Source organism: Aspergillus aculeatinus, assembly GCF_003184765.1.
Source record: "Aspergillus aculeatinus CBS 121060 unplaced genomic scaffold BO66scaffold_1, whole genome shotgun sequence".
NCBI lineage: Eukaryota > Fungi > Ascomycota > Eurotiomycetes > Eurotiales > Aspergillaceae > Aspergillus > Aspergillus aculeatinus.
The window spans coordinates 73695-90225 of record NW_020291470.1 but is presented as its reverse complement, the minus strand read 5'-3'; the positions used below and the strand labels follow the sequence as shown (position 1 = coordinate 90225).

The following is a 16531-nucleotide window of genomic DNA, read 5'->3' as shown; positions in this document are numbered from 1 at the left end:
GGGGGGGGGATGTGGCAGTGGAAAGCATGGAGGAAAACCCAGACCAGATCAAAATACTCACTCTCACACACAAGCCACAGAGGATAAGGTTGAGACACTTGAGCTACTGGAAGGATCAATACCAATGACGATAGTGGAATAGAAGCTTGTTGGTGGTGGTAAAGGAAGAAGAAGAAGAAGAAGAAGGCGAAGAGAAGAAAAAGAAGAAACAGAGAAAAAGAATTACTAGGTAACTTAACTAACGGTGTGGAAAGAGAAGGCTGGAGTGAACTTACTTTACTTGTAGACTAACTAGTTAGTTAAGTTAGCCTTAGCCTAGTGAAGAGTGAAGATTCTCGCCTCAAGACCCAGCCAGGCTTTACTTTTCACTCAGTTAGTCTACTACTTTGTACTGTACTAAGTACAGTACGTTAACAGCTCGGTTCAGTTCGTTTTTGGTCTCGAATCCTGCAGCCAAGTGTGGCATGTCCGGATTAATCGGTCGGCCCGGAACGGGGAAGCTTAAGCCTGAGAGCTTTTGTAGCAAGTGGGTTGCCTGAGGAACAGGAATGGAGCTGCCTGGATGAGTGGATGGATAGATAGATGGATGGTGGATAAATGCTTCAGCGGAAATGGTACGTGTGGTAGAGAAAGTACGGTATGAGGAACCGCCTGCTTATTATAGCATACACTCATACACTTAGGTATGATGATGCTGCTGATGATGCTGATGCTGATGCTGATTTGTGTTCAATTGTGGATGATGGTGTGGGGGTCTTTGTCACTGTCCACACAATCTTATCGCCTCAGGTCAAATCTTACTTCGATCCAGACTGTCTGAGTCCCCATCCGACTTATTTATAACATCGGTCACTACGGTGAGATCGTCGATGACATTATGACTGTTTCATTCACCTCGATCCCAACAAACTTCCTCATGAGATCTAGAGCACTTATCGAACCTGAACACTGCTGCTCTACGTAAAAGGCACATGGTTGGTCTCTTTCCACCGCGTCCACCCCTCCAAGGCCTTGGCTTCGTTCCTTTCCCCAAATCATAGGTTCTTCGTTCTTGGAATGATGCATGGAGATTTCAATTCTGCCTGGATCCCGGACGCATCAATCATCTTCGGATGATCACCGACAGTCAGCCTCCAGAACGCTCCGACCACACCCGACTCGCCGTCCGGAGTGATCCACTCGAGGTGGCTAGATATAGATACACGATGCCGAACTACAAGTCATAACCTTGTTGTTCCACGATAGCGATATCGTCTCCAACCACTCGCGCGGCCATCCAACCCGGGCTGGCCCTGTACCACCCCCGTTCGAGTGGAAGCAAAGTTGCGAAGGCAAGGATCATGCGCTGCGAGATACCCTTTAAATCACCTCAACGATGCAACAGTCAGCGGTATGCCAAACTGCAGGAACACCGCCATTTCGACCACAGCCCCGTGCTGCATGGCCACGACGGTGGCTGCTGCTGCCAAGCCCATGCACCCTGCGCCAAGCACCAACGACTTTGTCTGAATATTTCTCCTAACCACGTTGTCGCTGGAGTGCTTGAGGGCTTTGCCTTGGCTCGCACAGCAGCTCAGCTGGGGAACAGGGAAAACCCTTATTTCTCTTTAAGAAAGCTCCTCCCTGAAAGCGAGGCATATGTGGGCCTTTGGCACAGGGTCAACGTGCAGACTGCTTCGGCTCTGTGCGCTACTCATGCGTCTCCTGGGTCACCATGAGGTCTTCACCCCCCTCCCTTCCACGAATTCTCATCTCAAAGTCCTCCCCCTTCGCCCCATCATCATCCCAGATAGCATGAGTATAGTGTAGTGTTTGTGTTCGTAGCTTGGAGCATCTCGTGCCGCCGGGTAGTCCAGCTTCCAGTAGTCCGTCTTTCAATAGGAGATCACAACCTCATTATGATCGAAGTGTCTCCCGCATACGACCCAGTTGCGGGGTCTCTTCCAACTCAATTTTAGTAATATGTTGACCGGGGACGACCACCAGCCCGATAAACCGACTAGTCATGGACACTTTGATATTATTCTGCGCGGTCCCCGCGCTTTCTGCGGCTAGCTCATTCGCATTCGTGGCCGCGTCTCGAACGGCGGAGGGAGAGGGATACCGGTACTCGTGAGTATTGGCCAGGATGATATTTCGTGCCTAATGCAAGAAAGAGCGACAACATCAAGTCAGAACCTGAACCCCAAGTTGAACAGCGACCCCAAATAAAATTGAGAAAAAAAGTCTCGTATCTTCTCCGCCAACTCCGACCCCAACAAATCATTGAAGACAAAGAGAGCACTTACCGCATCGGTACACTTGAAGGTGCCCACGAAAATGCGCGTGTCTGTCGCGTGCACCCGGAGGGTTCGACCGATCAAGGAGTCCAAGTATTGCACTGCCGTGTTCTCATCCATGATTTGTATATCTCTCTCTTCCTCCTTTAGAATTTTTGTTGAACTTGTCCTAGGCGGACTAACCAGCTTGACCTCACAGGTGAGAGAGCGGGGGGTTTGAATGCGACCACTCGCAGGAGAGAACTTGGCGGTCTGGACTGTTCTGCGTTGGCCGATGCTAAACGAGACTCGACTCGAGAGGGTAACAGTTGCCTGGGGCGCAGTAGTCGGTCGGAAAATATTTAGGCGGGGTTTATATCTTCAGCTGAGGCGAAGGCTCTCCTCGAAGCTAAATTGGGCGTGTTCCGGTTGGGTGGTCCCAGGTTAGTCCTCGGAAGGAGAAAGATGGTCGGTCACCCCAGCGTAGTAGCGTCAAGGATAGTCGGAACCGCTGGAGACCTTAGGCATTACTGCTCCTCCCCCGCATGTGACACCCGAAAACTGAGCGTGTGACTAACTAGGTACCACTTGCTGTAGCTTCAGCCACCCATTGTTCGTAAAAAAAACATGTTTCTTTTAGCAGTTCGCGCGGGGAATCAAGAAACTTGGTTCCCTCAATATTTTGTTAATTATGCTCAAGTCTCCTCGTGTCTTGTACACGTTGATGAAACTCCAAGACTACTGAATAACACGGAACTGCCGAAACAATACTAGGTGTTGTCTCTTATGGTACTGATTGTTCCATTCAGACAGATTGTATAAGACATTGATTCAGTTATACCAGCTTTGTGTTCTAATGCTCAATAGTATTATGTAGATATAATTCACATAGAGGCTGCGTCCGAAGCCGCGGCCGTCTCAGCCTTCCAAGCCACATCAATGCAAGCAGGGCCAGAGACATTCAAGCTCGTTTCGGAGCAAGAACACAGCTTTTCAATTGAAGCTGTGAATTTACAAATGAGTGACGTCATGCAGTTCTTGTCCAAGACAAGACGCATCAGCTTGGGGTCTGAATAGAACCGACGTGACCAGCAACAGCCGGTAAGTCAACCCCAGTGTGACGAAGTGTAAGGTTTGGTATCATCGCTAATGGAAAAGAGATTGTCGATTGCGACATAGAAGAGATCAGGTTCTTCGTTTGGCGCTCAGAACCTAGGGTGTCCCATCCAGGCGAGTCCGCCAGCTGGTGCTCTGGATGAGCAGTTCGACTCATCACTAGCCGACTCCATGTCGACATCCATATCAGTATCCGTGGTCTGAGAAGCAGGGCTGAATGTATCGCTATCCACTGAATGTCCCGGAGCCGAGATTGGCATACTGTGAAGGTGCATAGGTGTCGCGCCAAAGAACGGAGTCTCGCTGGTCTTCGGCATGAAGCTGTTCGGCTGCGATTTATTGGGGGATGATTGGCAAGGACGGAAAAATTTGAGTAACGTCTGCTGGCGCGGGTCGACCGTCTCAGGGGATAGTGTTGGTTCGTGATTTATTTGTTCTTCCTCATCTGCAAGGGGGGCGGCTCTTTGTTGCTGTTGGGCTGTGAAAAGCCACCGAAGTGTGTTCTCTGAAAGGTGTAAGTATAATGCCAGGACGATGAGAGCAATCAACAAGCCTTACCATATACAACTTTCTCTTCTGGCCGGTCGTTCCTGAAACGCTTTCGTGTCCGACTGTTCAAATGCTGGGGTGGTTCCTCCCCCTTCCCGAAACCCCCAATCGAACCGAAGGGGGCATTTTGTGATTCGAGGCTTGGAAATGAAGCTTTGCGCTTGAGGGACATGATGATGGCTTGAGGTCTCAATTGCCGATTGCAAGGTCGATAGTGTATCGTCCGGTCGAGCAATGCGATGTTGATCGAAATAGTATATATACGAACGTTATGGGAGCAATTGTGAAAGATGAACCTGGTGGATAGATGAAGAACGAGGTAGAGCAGCTCTTTCAATATATAAGCTGAGGGGGAGAACAAGGCTGGGGTAGAAAGCCTTTCCGGGCGTGGTTGGTCGAGACGCCGGCGCGTCGGATCGCGGAGAAAATGAAGGCGAGACCGCGTCGCACTACATGAAATATGCGCTATTCCTATTTGGGGGTAAATTGGCTGAATCCCGTAGTTTGTGTCGATTGATTTCTCGATCTATACTTCACTGCCCTGAATAACTTGATGATTAGCATTTATTGCCCCCTTTATAGGACTTTAGTGAGCACATCGACTTGGAAGCTCACAGGTTTAGTTCTGAAAGGAAACAGTGATTCCAACAAGGCGCAGATGCAAAGGTGGTGCTCTAATCTCAAATCCAGGACAGACGTATGAATTATGCCGAGAAGAAGAACGATATCTACTTTACTATGCCTTGGATCGGTCTCCAGTGAGCGCTGCCAAAGCGCATGTAACGACTGGCTTCACAATCATAATTGCTATGGTTGTATTGATTTCCTACCCTGGATCACTTGAGGCCTACCATATGGGGGTAGTTACCACATCACATCTGAGGAATGCCTGGCCTACAATAACCTAAGACTCCATCAGGACATTCGATACTGACCTCGCAATGTGTATAATCGATCAAATGTTTTACAATGTGTATATAATGATCGGCATGCCGCCTTCGGCATACCGGCGGAGGAAAGACTCAAGTGTTGATACTGAGCGAGGCAAACTCCGCTGTTTTGTGCCTATGACGAGAGGAGTCCCACTTCCCCGCTTCTGCTTCATCAAGCTGTCTGTGAGACTCTGACCGACCGACAAAACACCTGCAACTTACCAATCCCTTATACCCTCTTGCGTCTACACGCTTCGGTCTAGGGCCCAGATAGTAAACTTGCAGTTTTAATCGAACTTCTTATTGCTATACTCTTGCAGAGGAAGAAAATCCACTCAGCATGCCGTCTCGCGAAGCCACCCATGCTGGTTCTTGGTATTCCGATAGCCAACATACCCTGACGCGTCAGTTGGACCAGTGGTTGGCTCAGGTCCCAAACGAGATCCCGGGTATTGGATCACTGCCTGTGCCTGGTGCTCGTATCATTATCGCTCCGTATGTCCAACATAATGTGACTATTCATCTTTGGACAGCATGCTAATTCCCCAGGCATGCGGGCTATGCATACTCCGGGCCATGTGCGGCCCATGCCTATAAAGCCCTGGACTTGTCAAAAGCGTAAGAATCAAGAGTACCCCAGATGCCAACAAAGACTCACTCTAGTCGCAGAAAACGGATCTTTGTGCTGGGACCCTCTCATCATCATTATCTGACGACACTTGCTCTCCCCGAGCTCACATCGTACTATACCCCGCTGTCCGATGACCCTCTGCCGCTTGATACCGAGCTTATCGCGAAGCTCCTATCTACCAAAGCCGTCAAGCGCAATGGAACGCACATCTCGTTTACAACGATGAATGAGTCCGTCGATGAAGCGGAGCACAGTATCGAGCTCCATCTGCCCTACATTCACCGTCTTCTTCAACTCCAACATCCCAACAAGCCGACATCGCAGTATCCACCGCTAGTCCCCATCATGGTGGGAAGCACTACGGCTGCGACCGAGGAAGCCTTTGGGACCTTGCTTGCCCCCTATCTGCAGGATCCCGAGAACGCCTTTGTCATCAGTTCGGATTTCTGCCACTGGGGGTTGCGGTTCCGGTACACCTACTACGTTCCCCATGCGCCCAAACCAGGACCGAGTCTCCCACTGTCGGCCAACTCGCTCCCCCAGCCTGGAATCAACAACCACAGAGATGTAGAGGCAACCGTGGAGTCGGTATCCACCGGACACTCCCTTCAGCGACGGGACCGCGTCCAGCGCCACGAGCCCGCCATCCACGAAAGCATCTCTGCGTTCGACATTGCAACCATGGCGGCCATCACCACGGGACGTGCGGCAAGCTTCCTGGACGCAGTCGAGCGGACGGGAAACACCGTGTGCGGCCGTCACCCCATCGGGGTCATCATGGCCGCCCTCGAAGCAATCACCAGCCAAGATGAGGGCAAGAAGGGCAAATTCCACTTCGTCCGATACGAGCGAAGTGCCGATATTACGGATGTAAACGACAGCTCGGTGAGCTATGTCTCGGCTTTCGCGGTGCTGTAGACTCCCACTTTCCTTGTTTGTCATCAATTGATAATATCGTCACGAATAGCCTAGAGTAGTCGACGTGGTCCTATTTGGTATTAAGTGATCGTCAAATAACATTGATCTATGCATCATTTCTATACCTGTACATTCAAGACTATCTATATATGCGGACGGCCATGTCAGCTACAATAATTCCGAATGTGTCCGATATAGTTCGTTTGAGATGAAGGATGCTGATGCATGGTGAGTCGAAGTGAGTGAACTGGTTTAGTTCCTGCCGTAGTATCAAATAAGTCCGTACCGCTATCTCGAACATCCCCCATGGAAATAAGCGCTGCGGGCCGCCCCTCTGAGGGCCTTGAACAGGCCCTCAATTTGGGCTAGCCTGAGCGCTAAGGCATGGAGTTCCCGGGGATCATTCAGTGTGAGCCACCTTGACGCTTTTCCACTTCGGTTAGGTCCGTTTGGATATCTCATCCTTCTCTGTCTCCCCGTCTCTCCCCCATCTCGTACTATGCAGGATTGCTCTTTACTTAGACGAGTCACGCCAGGAAGGTCAAGAATTTATAAAAAGGCTATTCCGGCAGGCCGGGTCTCTCCGGGTCTATATTCAGACTCTCATCGCGCAATTTGGGATGTGTGGCTGTCTCCAGAAGCCATCAGTGCCACAACCTGATCACGTCGCCGATTGATTCAATTATCTGAATTCCCCAAAAAGCTGACTGTCATCAATGACTGCGGCATTTTGCCTCGAGGTCCTCTAGCAGTACTCTCACAGTTGTCTCTTCTGCTGTCCATCCGGCCAGTGACAAGCTCGTCTCGATACCAATGGAGTCCCGGCCCTTCAAACGACGCAGGACCAGGCTAGCATCAGAACATATATGAATTAAAAGCTCTCAGGGGCCTCTCTCCAGCCTCGCCGGGTCAGTCAACTACCAAGATCCGGCTGAAGACTCTCAAGCTATCGCAAGTCACAACGATGGTGAGGGCGAGTCGCAATGTCCCAGCAATGCGGGTGCGACTGGGCTGGTGGGCACCGGGCCCTCATCGCTGTACGATCCAGTCATGTCTGTGTACAACAAGTCCATGACACAGGCATATTGCGACTGCTGTGGCATGCTGCGGTGTCTTGGGAGTGGCCGCGCTGGAGGGGATCAACATGAAGGCGAAGAAGAAGCCGGAGGGAGATAGTGCGTGGGATTTGAGTTTGGGCGTTACTTTTCTGGAATAAACAGAACGATAATAATCACGATGGTACGACTCTCTCACCATGGATGAGGCTGTGATCCATCCAGCGACAAAGTAGTCAAGTGCCGCGTGACACGCTCTGCAACTCCAGGAAAGGAAATCACAATAGAAGATAAGGCGATAAGACAGATGCCTGACGAGGCAGGGATTGTTGAATGAAAATGAGTAGGGTGTGGGCTACGGAGGAGTTATTCAAGGAAGACAATCCAGCAGGAATTACTCCGCTTCTTTCTCCGGCGGGATTTTGATTAGGCGACGAGGCTGTAATCTCCCTTTTCCCTTTGCCAGTCAACAAACAATATCCGACATCCGCCGAACTGAGCGACTGCTTATCGCCGTGTTATCTTTCTGTCATCTTCCTTCTACTGTATTTAGATGAAATGGAGGGTGAATCTCACCTCACCGACTTTCCTTCTAGATGATGTGTCTTCCTCACCCCTTCCATATATAACGGTGTCCCTCATGCTAGATCGCCAAGTATAGTTCCAGCATAGACTCTTTCTTCCCCCATTCTCACGATGAACCTCCTCTCCGGTTAACCGCTGGCGCTTACATTCGGATCCCTCCCTTCTTCCCCAAGTTCCCCTCACCCACCCCCGCAGCCACGTACGTCGAACAAGATCTCGCGTGATTTCAAAATCGATCGTGTGGCTCAATCACCCCCAGTATACAAGTTACTGGGCATTTCTGGGCGCGTCAGGCAGATAAACCAACCTTCCGAGCTTATCATCAATTGGAAATCATGGACTATTGACAGTTGGTGCTGCATTCTGTTTCGGTCTCGCTCGTTCAATCTTTTGGTACAGCATCATCTTGGTATACCTTCTCTACTGGGGCGCAGATTCTGCGGATCACCATGGCCAGGATCAAGCAGGGGATCTTCTCGTGGGAGGATGTACTGGCGCAACGGTACCAGAGTGAGTCGTCGCCGCCCTCCCCCTTACCCTCATTCTTAGGATTGTGGTTCTAATTCATGCTTGTCATATTTGAAGATAACAAGCCAACCGCCCTCCCTCGGACCCGGCGATCCAGCAGCGCTCAACAGGGTCAACGTGCGTCGCAGCCGCAGCCGCAACAGCAGCCAAAGCCCGACAGCCGGGGCGAATGGACCTTCCAGCGGGACAGCGCCCTCCTCGCGAAGCTGTCGCCGGAACTGCGCATGGCGATCTGGGAGCTGGTGCAGGGCGGGATGCGCATCCATATCGTGCAGCGTGCGAATCGACGGATGGGGCACGTCGTGTGTCCCGAAACGAGTGGCGGGGGCCGTCAAGACGGGGTGGTCCGGGGATGTGAGATCTGCCAGGGTGGGCTTCCCAGCGCGACGAAGGCCGCTCCTCGGAGGCCAACGACTCCAGGGCTTCTGGCGTTGGCGTTGACGTGTAAGCAGATGTGCGTTCTATCCCTTATCCCCCAATCCCGACCCCAATTCCTACATCTAACAAAAGGAAAACAGCTACACCGAATCCATCTACACCCTCTACACGCTCAACACCTTCGAATTCAGCAACACCTGGTCCCTGACGTACCTGCGGCCCACGATCCCCGCGGACTTCTGGGACGCGATCCGCGCCGTCGAGCTCCGCTGGGCCTTTCCGGGCCACTGGCTGCCCAGCAAGGACCCCGTCAAGACGGTCTACTTCGCCGCCGGGCGGCAGCAGTGGGTCGAGACGTGCCAGGCCGTCACGCGCATGCGCAGCCTCCAGACCTTCACGCTGCAGCTGCCCTGCAGCTGGTTCGGCGAGCCCGTCGAGAAGCTGCCGTTGTTCCTGGAGCCGCTGCGCGGGCTGCACCTGCCTCGGCGGCGGTGGACGCTGCAGCTGCCGCGGCAGCCGTACTATGTGCAGGAGGTGGGGAATATTGATGGGGAGTTGCGGGAGAGGGGGATTGAGTGTTGTGTTTGGGCGGTGGGGGAAGGGGTGGGGGGTGGTAGGGAGGTGAATCAAGGCCTGTGGCAGAAGAAAGGGTAGGAGGACTGAATCCTGTATGTTTTCTTTAGCGAGTAGAGTGTGCATGAGCATGTACCTGTGAGCAAGTTACTTGAATTTCTGGCATCAGATGCATTAGTTGGGTCAGATCATCGTACGAGCTTGGAGACTTGACCCATGTAAAATACTAGGTAGTAGCTCAATTGACCGGGAGGGAGTTGGTTCGGTTGGTTCATCCCATGTTTCCATCCCCCCACGGCGACTGCTGTTCAGATTGTACCGAGTCGGCGGGTATATTGTCTACCTAGTATTCATCAACAAGCAGACTAGTCAAGCACTGGAACAATAGCAATTAGTCAATATAGTCTACACATAGACTCATATGTAAAATAATAGCATAAAGTATACCCACATCTCTCGTCCATGAAATAGGCACTACCGAGTACGGCCGAGCGCCACCAATATAACAGGGATTAGTCCACTGATATCCGTAAAAATATAGATATATATGCTGCCGTGCTCAACATCGACATTCATCAATAGCACCAAGGAATAGATCACCCCATATCTCACCACCACAACTCTCCCAACCCACTTCCCTTCCACTTCCACCAAAAGAAACAGTACCCAACTGCTGGACACTACCACTCCAACGACCCAGACAAATCCCCTCCCTCCCCTCCCCCAATCCTTGACAACCAAGAAAAAGGACACAACAACAAGAATAACAACCTAGGGATACCCATACAAAGACACTGACTACCACCACCAGCACCAACCAAGCAAAACACTGCGTTACCGTATACTCCACCAAGTCCCGTCCTGTCCCCACCAATAACCAAACCCCCACAGCCCACGCCCACACCGCCCCCGAGGAGATAGCACCAAGCCGAAAATCAACAACATCAACACCACCATCCCCACCGACAAACCCACCAACAACCTGCCAGGCGGACATGTACCCATCCCGAAATAAGGTAACAAAATTACTTGCCTCACCATGGAAACCACGCCCCCCAACACCAGCATATTGATAGGCCAGCAGCGACAACCAAAACCTGAAGTCTATAGTGCGGATTCCTAGGCAGCGGAGGTATGTGAGCTAACCTTCTCGGGCGAACCTTGAATCTAGAAAGAAAGAGAAAGAGAAGCTGGGGGGGTGAGTGGACCTATCCGAATGGAAGAAATAGAATGGTACCTGGGAGGGTTGTAGCTTCGTAGGTACCTTACCTGGCAAGCTAGATCGTACCTGGTCGGGTTAGCTGCAGGGGAAACGATGTTAGACCGCCTGTGGAATTTGAGGGGATGGGAGGTAGCTAGCTTGTAGCTAGTACCTGCTTGTAGTGAGGGGTTTTGGGTTTGGGTTTGGGTTTGGGTTTGGGTGGATGCCTTGGGTGCCTGGGGATTATTCTTAAGGTTGGAAAGGTGGTGTTTGTTTTCGTGGACTTTGTTGTGGTTTTTGGGGGTGATGGGTTGAGGTTTTGGGAATTGATACAGAGTATACGTCTAGTTTCTGGGTTGGATGGCCAGAGAATACGGTTTTAGACTGTGTTGGTTGGGACGGTGAGAGGGGTTGAAGTCTGTGGGGGGGGATTATGTAGAGGTGAAATTTATATTGATGTGACGTAGATAGTACAAAGCATTGTAGGGGTACTGTGGGATAATGGCAAGGACTGGAGACTACGAGGAGTCTTTGGAATCAAAGTTTGGTATTGCATTCAGTGTCTACTACTGTCTACTAATGTTGACAGTAATCTCAAGCATATATTATTGACTCTATGGTGAGCAAACTCATGAATCAAGTTAATTGACTCCATTATATCACAAACACAAAACAACAACAGAGGAAGTACCGCTAGACTGGGCTCCGTCTGGAGGAATGTCCACTACATTCCATCGTACCCTGACTGAGGCCTGGACGGGTACCTGCACGCCAGGACAATAACGACGGCTTGTGACAAGAGGGCCAAGTAAGCGTCAGAAGTAAGGGTGCAAGTGAGTCCTCTGCCTGGGATATCAAGAGAGACTGTTGAGTGCAAGCGTCATCATTGACTTCCAAAAACTTGATGGAGCGGAAGTGATCTGCATCGAGTGTTAGGCTCAAGAATACATCAAGCTCAAAGTGGAGGCCGAGGGTTGACTAGACAACAAGCTCAGGCATGCTGCGGAGAGACAGCGAGAAGCTGCTGCGGACGGCAAATCGGAGAAACAATAAAGAGGACGCTGTATGAGGTGGACTGTCCTCCCGGGCAATGTGTAATCTCCCAAAGAGCGTTAGGGTTGACGCCGGAATGCGCTTCGTCCACCCTAAGAATGCGATAGACTATAGAGAACACATTCCACAGCCCGCGGATGCAACAACAATAGAAGACGCAAAGAACAACCCCACTTCGTTAGTGGATTGTCACAGTGGGATACTGAAGGTGGTAGTTTGTTTGTGTAGTGTGTATGTTGTGGTTCGAATGGGTTGAGCGATTTGTGGCGTCTGCTGGCTTGATACTTATTTAGTTACAATGACAGCCGTCCAGTTCCAAACCTTTTCCCGACTTTTAGCTTCACTATCGAAAATTGTTGCATGCTTGGTCGATGCTCGTACACCCATACTAAGGACCAACGATGCGACTAAGAAACAGACCCCATGGCCTCGGCCTTGCTAAGAGGCAACCTCAACTGGCCGATGCTTCTGGGTCAACCTGGTCAGCCGGTGGCGCCTCTGCCTATGGCACTGGCCAATGGTCCGCGGACACCTCCGTGGCCGGCTCTGGACAGTGGGCAGGTAGTGGTGCAGCAGCCGGTGATGCGTCAACGGCCGGGACAGCAGCCGGGACAGCAGCCGAGACAGCAGCAGGCACAGCGGCGGGAACAGGGGCAGGGACGGCGGCAGGGACGGCGGCAGGAACCTCAGCTGGGACTTCAGATGGCACAGGTACATGGGCAGCGACAGCCCCAGTTGCCGCAGCGGACGGCACTACTGCCGCCGGAGCCACTGCTGCCGATGGCAGTGCGGCAGGCACAGCGCAAGGGAGCACCGGGCAATGGACAGCAGCGGCAGCCACCGACCCAACCACACAAGCCACCGCAGGTACTACAACAGCCAGTGCCGGTACAGAAGCTGCTGCTGCTGCCCCAGTAGGTGCACAGGATAGCACTGCAGCGGGAATGGCCAATACGGGGGCAGCTCCCGCTAGCGATGCCGCGACAACAAGCGAAACAGCCGCAGAAATCGCAACGACCGACCCGACTACTCAATGGAGTGCTGGAGCTCCCAGCGCCGAGCCCCCAACGGCTGCCGCCGCCGCTCCGGTCGTAGGGGCTACAACTCTCGCAACAGCGGCGATTCCCACTGCTACCAACACGTCGAAATCTCTCCCCTCATCCACCACTAGCGAAGCCACTGCCACCAGCACCGTCCTCTCGGTTAATTCAACAAAGCATGTGAGCACGCCTGCCGGCACAAAGGCGGCTATCGGCCTTAGCGTCATCATCGTCGTCGCCGCGATGGCAGGACTCATTCTGTGGTCACTACGCCGGAAAAAGCGCCGCCTCCGAGAAATCATCGCGAAAAGCCGCGGCGAGAAGGTGCCTGAAAGCCCAAGAACAAGTGACGAGTTCGTCAGGTACGCATCCAAGGTCTACACCGAAGGGGCCAGCGCAATGCGTCAAGCGGGCGGCAAGATCAAGACAACATATCAATCGAAAATCCCTGTCCTGCGTCGCCACTTCGAGAATGCAAAGTATGAGCCGATCAAGGAGTTCAGTCGCACGGTGTACTCGACGAGTGTGACCACACTGAAAAAGGTTGGCGGGTTCGTACATTCGACCTGGGCGGCCAAGGCCCACGTTCCCCGTCCTTATAGCACATACAGCACGTATAGTACCAGCAGTCTGCAGCAAGGCTTGCGGGACCTTCCTAGGTCGTGCCACGCAAACGAGCTCGCCCCTGTTGTGGAGGTAACTGAAAGTATCGAGAGCCCTACTGGCTCTTCGGAAACATTGGTCGGTGATGTTGGTCGCTTGAAGGATGCTGCAGTATCAAGCACGCCCAAACTGGAGACGGGCAAGTTCCCGGAGGCAAAAGTAGCAACTGTGGAGACTGTCACACCCATCTCCCCGGAATCATCAGGATCATCATCGTCATCGCCATCGTCATCGTCATCGTCATCAGCGAGCAGCAGCCCCTCAGTGTCAAGGAGCCCCACTGTCGACAGGGTTTCAAGAAGCCCAACTGTGGAAAGTCGGACCTATCCCGGCACGCCCGATATTTCCTTCGCCAGAGTGTACCGGGTAGAGATGGACTTCAAGCCTGTCAGCCCCGAGCATGTCGAGCTGAAAGAGGGTCAAACTGCCGTCCTGCATCTCGTCTACGACGACGGATGGGTGAGTCAATCCCTTCTCCACAATGTGCCATCGCACGTATGCTAATGAAATCTTCTCCGCAGGCCCTTGTCAACGTCCTTGAAACTGCCCAGGAGGGTCTCGTTCCCCGAGCCTGTTTCGGCGCATATCCCGTGCGACACCAAGCCCAGTACATGGGCAGCAATCTTCAGATCTCGACCGACGGAATCCCCCGGTCGATCAGTTCTGCGACCCCCACCGAGTACGGCTCTGATGGTGACATCGGCCGGTTCTACTCGCAGTGCGCGAGCCCGGATCTCCCCACCCCGGCGTCGCTGCACGAAACCCTGCCACGGCCTCAGCGTCTCAAGTCCCTACCGTCGCTGGCAAGCTTGTTCCGCTCTGCGTCAAGTTTCAAGAGCATGGTATAGCAAGCACGTCCCATTGAGACTGAGGCCTGGCGCTGAAGGATCCGATCCTTTCCTTTCTTTTTCAATTCTCGTGAATATTTTCCCCCCTAAATAGTGGACTGTCTTGTGGCATCGAACCATTTGTCTGGTGTGTCCGGTTTCACACGTTAATGCTCTGTATATACCTTATCCTGATAATATTCTTTTAATGAATCTGCACACCTGGGTGTGGCGACACATACCTGTGCAATCCGGATGCCTTGCCATGTGGGGTCGTAGCTGTCTACACTACTTGTCCAATTTGCATGTCATCTCTTTCCCATAATGGAGTTCGTGAATCATCTCAGATTCAGGAGGAGAGCCGTCAGAGGAGAGACACCAGACGAACGGCTCAAGTCTTCAAAGTGGTACCATATTCAGCTGGATGAGTAGAGAAGTCCATTGCTTAGCAGTCTGCGGCACTATCAACACGGCGACTGCCGCACCGACACCTCTCAGGCTCCCCACAGCAGCCAGTAGCTACTGACCGCTTTCCTCACCGCCACCGCCGGCAGAACGCCCGCGACCTCGACGGTGGAAACCCGAAAATCCACCAGTCACAGTCCCGAAAAACCGAACCAGGAAACTGTTCAATTTGGGCGGTGGCAGAAAACTGCTGTTAAAGCGGCGCCTTACGCTCAGACCCCTCGGATGTATGCCTGAGGCCTCAGGCCCGCTGCCTTGTCCATGTACTGTGCTGCAGGTTAATTCCGCTGTGTATGCAGGGAGATCCCCTTCCCTCTGGTCTTCGCCTGTACACAGCACCAACTCTCCACTCTCTTCTCCCCAATGACTTACTGCCTACCACTCCAAGATAGACCGATTAATCTTTATTTCTGGTTCGGTATTAGAAACACCACAGATAATAGGGTATACAAAGAACAAAAGAAAACCCCTGGCGTCGTGCCACTGGTGACAGCATCTTCCGGCTGTCATAGACACAGATACATCTCTTGCCCACAACCCAACCTAATCCATACCACAAACACACCCCCAACTGGACCCAGAAACAGCCTCTCTCATGCCCAGTTCAAGCTTAATGAGCCGTATGAACTTCCACCCCGAAACCTACGCCGAATACGCCATCTGCGGCGCCGCCTGATACCCCGCGAGCTCCGGCCTCGTGCGCAGCTCCATCTCCTTCTCCTCCTGGATGAGGGCGCAGCACCCGCAACAGAAGGCCGTGCAGCAGTCGCCGCAGCACGAGCCCTCGATGCCGAAGCGCTCGCGCATCTCGCCGCGCCGGATTGTTTGGATGATCCACTGGGAGAGACTGAGGCCGAGGCAGGTGAAGATGGCGCACTGTCGCTCACATAGTTAGTCTACGGTGCGATGGATATGTTGACGAGGAAGGGTGTTGGGAAGGCAGAGGCACGCCCTTCTCGTTAGTGGTCTTTGTGTCACTCACGTCAGTGTTGATGTAGCTGAAGTTCTGGAGTGTCGGGTCTTGGATGCGCGCTTGCGTCTTTCCGAAGGTAAGGCATGGGAGACACCAGCTTGTTAGGCCTGGCGGTTTTTAAGTATTAGTGGTTTGTTTTCTGCACTCCTGGAATCAGGGTTGAGGGGGTTCCTCTGGCGAGGGCAAAGAACCCACATAATGAGCCGGGGGTGAAACAGTCGCAGAGGGAATAATTCCAGTCTCTGTTATGGGTGATGTTTCGGACTTGCTCGTTGTTGGTTTGGGTGTAGGTTGGCATGTCCGTGGGCCAGGCGCGATAGATCTTTTGCTGCTTGGGGTCTGCCATTGTTGGAAGTAGATGATTTAATCTGCAAGGTTATTGTGGTTTGCATCGTGTTGGAGGGCAGGAGTCTGGATTCTTATAGTGGTTTGCGAGAATAGAAAACCCTGCTTCTCTGGATTAGGGGCGGCGTGAATCGCAGCCAAAATCATCGTTGGTACCATCTTCTAGAGAATGTTCTATCTGGATGATGCTGAAGTTGAGCTGGAAAGGGAAGCTCGCATTCGTAAAGAAGCGGGACCGTCGGATGGACCCACTTGGTGTGTTCGTTCACTGCTAGGTTGAGTGGGGCCGGCACTGTGCCTTAAAGTATGGATATAAGCTCATTCTACTATCATAGAGTCTTCGATTCAGCGCGCTGACTGTGGAGCTATAGGGCATTTGCTGCTAGCAATGTGTGCCACGGTTGTTGTGTGCAGTGTCAAGCTTTGAGGCTGAGAAAAAAT

General features: G+C 52.4%; 6 protein-coding genes across 6 annotated transcripts; 3 read left to right on the top strand and 3 right to left on the bottom strand.

Moving 5' to 3' along the window:
- Positions 1-1807: 1807 nt before the first annotated feature.
- On the bottom strand, positions 1808-2561 carry BO66DRAFT_854 (LSM domain-containing protein). The gene is made up of 2 exons (XM_025653656.1): positions 2289-2561; positions 1808-2142 (listed from the first exon to the last, which is right to left on the bottom strand). Exons 1-2 carry the CDS (start codon positions 2397-2399, stop codon positions 1897-1899), a joined length of 357 nt encoding a protein of 118 aa, XP_025508968.1. The 5' UTR covers positions 2400-2561; the 3' UTR covers positions 1808-1896.
- Positions 2562-3116: 555 nt separating this feature from the next.
- Positions 3117-4299, bottom strand: BO66DRAFT_387082 (uncharacterized protein). Its single transcript, XM_025646217.1, has 2 exons — positions 3933-4299; positions 3117-3879 (listed from the first exon to the last, which is right to left on the bottom strand). Exons 1-2 carry the CDS (start codon positions 4093-4095, stop codon positions 3464-3466), a joined length of 579 nt encoding a protein of 192 aa, XP_025508967.1. The 5' UTR covers positions 4096-4299; the 3' UTR covers positions 3117-3463.
- A 756-nt stretch (positions 4300-5055) lies between these two features.
- Positions 5056-6512, top strand: BO66DRAFT_362624 (protein MEMO1). The gene is made up of 3 exons (XM_025645074.1): positions 5056-5350; positions 5405-5473; positions 5525-6512. Exons 1-3 carry the CDS (start codon positions 5196-5198, stop codon positions 6402-6404), a joined length of 1104 nt encoding a protein of 367 aa, XP_025508966.1. The 5' UTR covers positions 5056-5195; the 3' UTR covers positions 6405-6512.
- Positions 6513-8493: 1981 nt separating this feature from the next.
- BO66DRAFT_287317 (uncharacterized protein) lies at positions 8494-9544 on the top strand (the record flags this gene model as incomplete). Its single annotated transcript, XM_025643142.1, has 3 exons — positions 8494-8554; positions 8630-9026; positions 9091-9544. Coding segments are annotated over 3 exons (912 nt in total), but the record flags the coding sequence as incomplete, so codon positions are not given.
- A 2634-nt stretch (positions 9545-12178) lies between these two features.
- On the top strand, positions 12179-14738 carry BO66DRAFT_416486 (uncharacterized protein; the record flags this gene model as incomplete). Its single annotated transcript, XM_025649604.1, has 3 exons — positions 12179-12488; positions 12696-13939; positions 14002-14738. The coding sequence occupies 3 exons, from the start codon at positions 12179-12181 to the stop codon at positions 14326-14328; spliced, it is 1881 nt and encodes a 626-aa protein (XP_025508964.1). The 3' UTR covers positions 14329-14738.
- Positions 14739-15124: 386 nt separating this feature from the next.
- On the bottom strand, positions 15125-16265 carry BO66DRAFT_466899 (PLAC8 family protein). The gene is made up of 3 exons (XM_025652521.1): positions 15941-16265; positions 15755-15852; positions 15125-15648 (listed from the first exon to the last, which is right to left on the bottom strand). The coding sequence occupies exons 1-3, from the start codon at positions 16089-16091 to the stop codon at positions 15415-15417; spliced, it is 483 nt and encodes a 160-aa protein (XP_025508963.1). The 5' UTR covers positions 16092-16265; the 3' UTR covers positions 15125-15414.
- Between the last annotated feature and the right edge of the window lie 266 nt (positions 16266-16531).

What these genes read in the sequence shown, in the direction of transcription:
- BO66DRAFT_387082 (XM_025646217.1), bottom strand. Translation starts at nt 4,095, where the DNA reads ATGTCCCTCAAGCGCAAAGCTTCATTTCCAAGCCTCGAATCACAAAAT. An exon ending in AGAAGAGAAAGTTGTATATG is followed by an intron (nt 3,880 to 3,932) that starts GTAAGGCTTGTT and finishes TACACCTTTCAG; the next exon opens with AGAACACACTTCGGTGGCTT.
- BO66DRAFT_466899 (XM_025652521.1), bottom strand. Translation starts at nt 16,091, where the DNA reads ATGGCAGACCCCAAGCAGCAAAAGATCTATCGCGCCTGGCCCACGGAC. An exon ending in TTTCACCCCCGGCTCATTAT is followed by an intron (nt 15,853 to 15,940) that starts GTGGGTTCTTTG and finishes AAAAACCGCCAG; the next exon opens with GCCTAACAAGCTGGTGTCTC. An exon ending in TCAGCTACATCAACACTGAC is followed by an intron (nt 15,649 to 15,754) that starts GTGAGTGACACA and finishes TGTGAGCGACAG; the next exon opens with TGCGCCATCTTCACCTGCCT.
- BO66DRAFT_854 (XM_025653656.1), bottom strand. Translation starts at nt 2,399, where the DNA reads ATGGATGAGAACACGGCAGTGCAATACTTGGACTCCTTGATCGGTCGA. An exon ending in CCTTCAAGTGTACCGATGCG is followed by an intron (nt 2,143 to 2,288) that starts GTAAGTGCTCTC and finishes TTCTTGCATTAG; the next exon opens with GCACGAAATATCATCCTGGC.
- BO66DRAFT_362624 (XM_025645074.1), top strand. Translation starts at nt 5,196, where the DNA reads ATGCCGTCTCGCGAAGCCACCCATGCTGGTTCTTGGTATTCCGATAGC. An exon ending in GCTCGTATCATTATCGCTCC is followed by an intron (nt 5,351 to 5,404) that starts GTATGTCCAACA and finishes CTAATTCCCCAG; the next exon opens with GCATGCGGGCTATGCATACT. An exon ending in GCCCTGGACTTGTCAAAAGC is followed by an intron (nt 5,474 to 5,524) that starts GTAAGAATCAAG and finishes CTCTAGTCGCAG; the next exon opens with AAAACGGATCTTTGTGCTGG.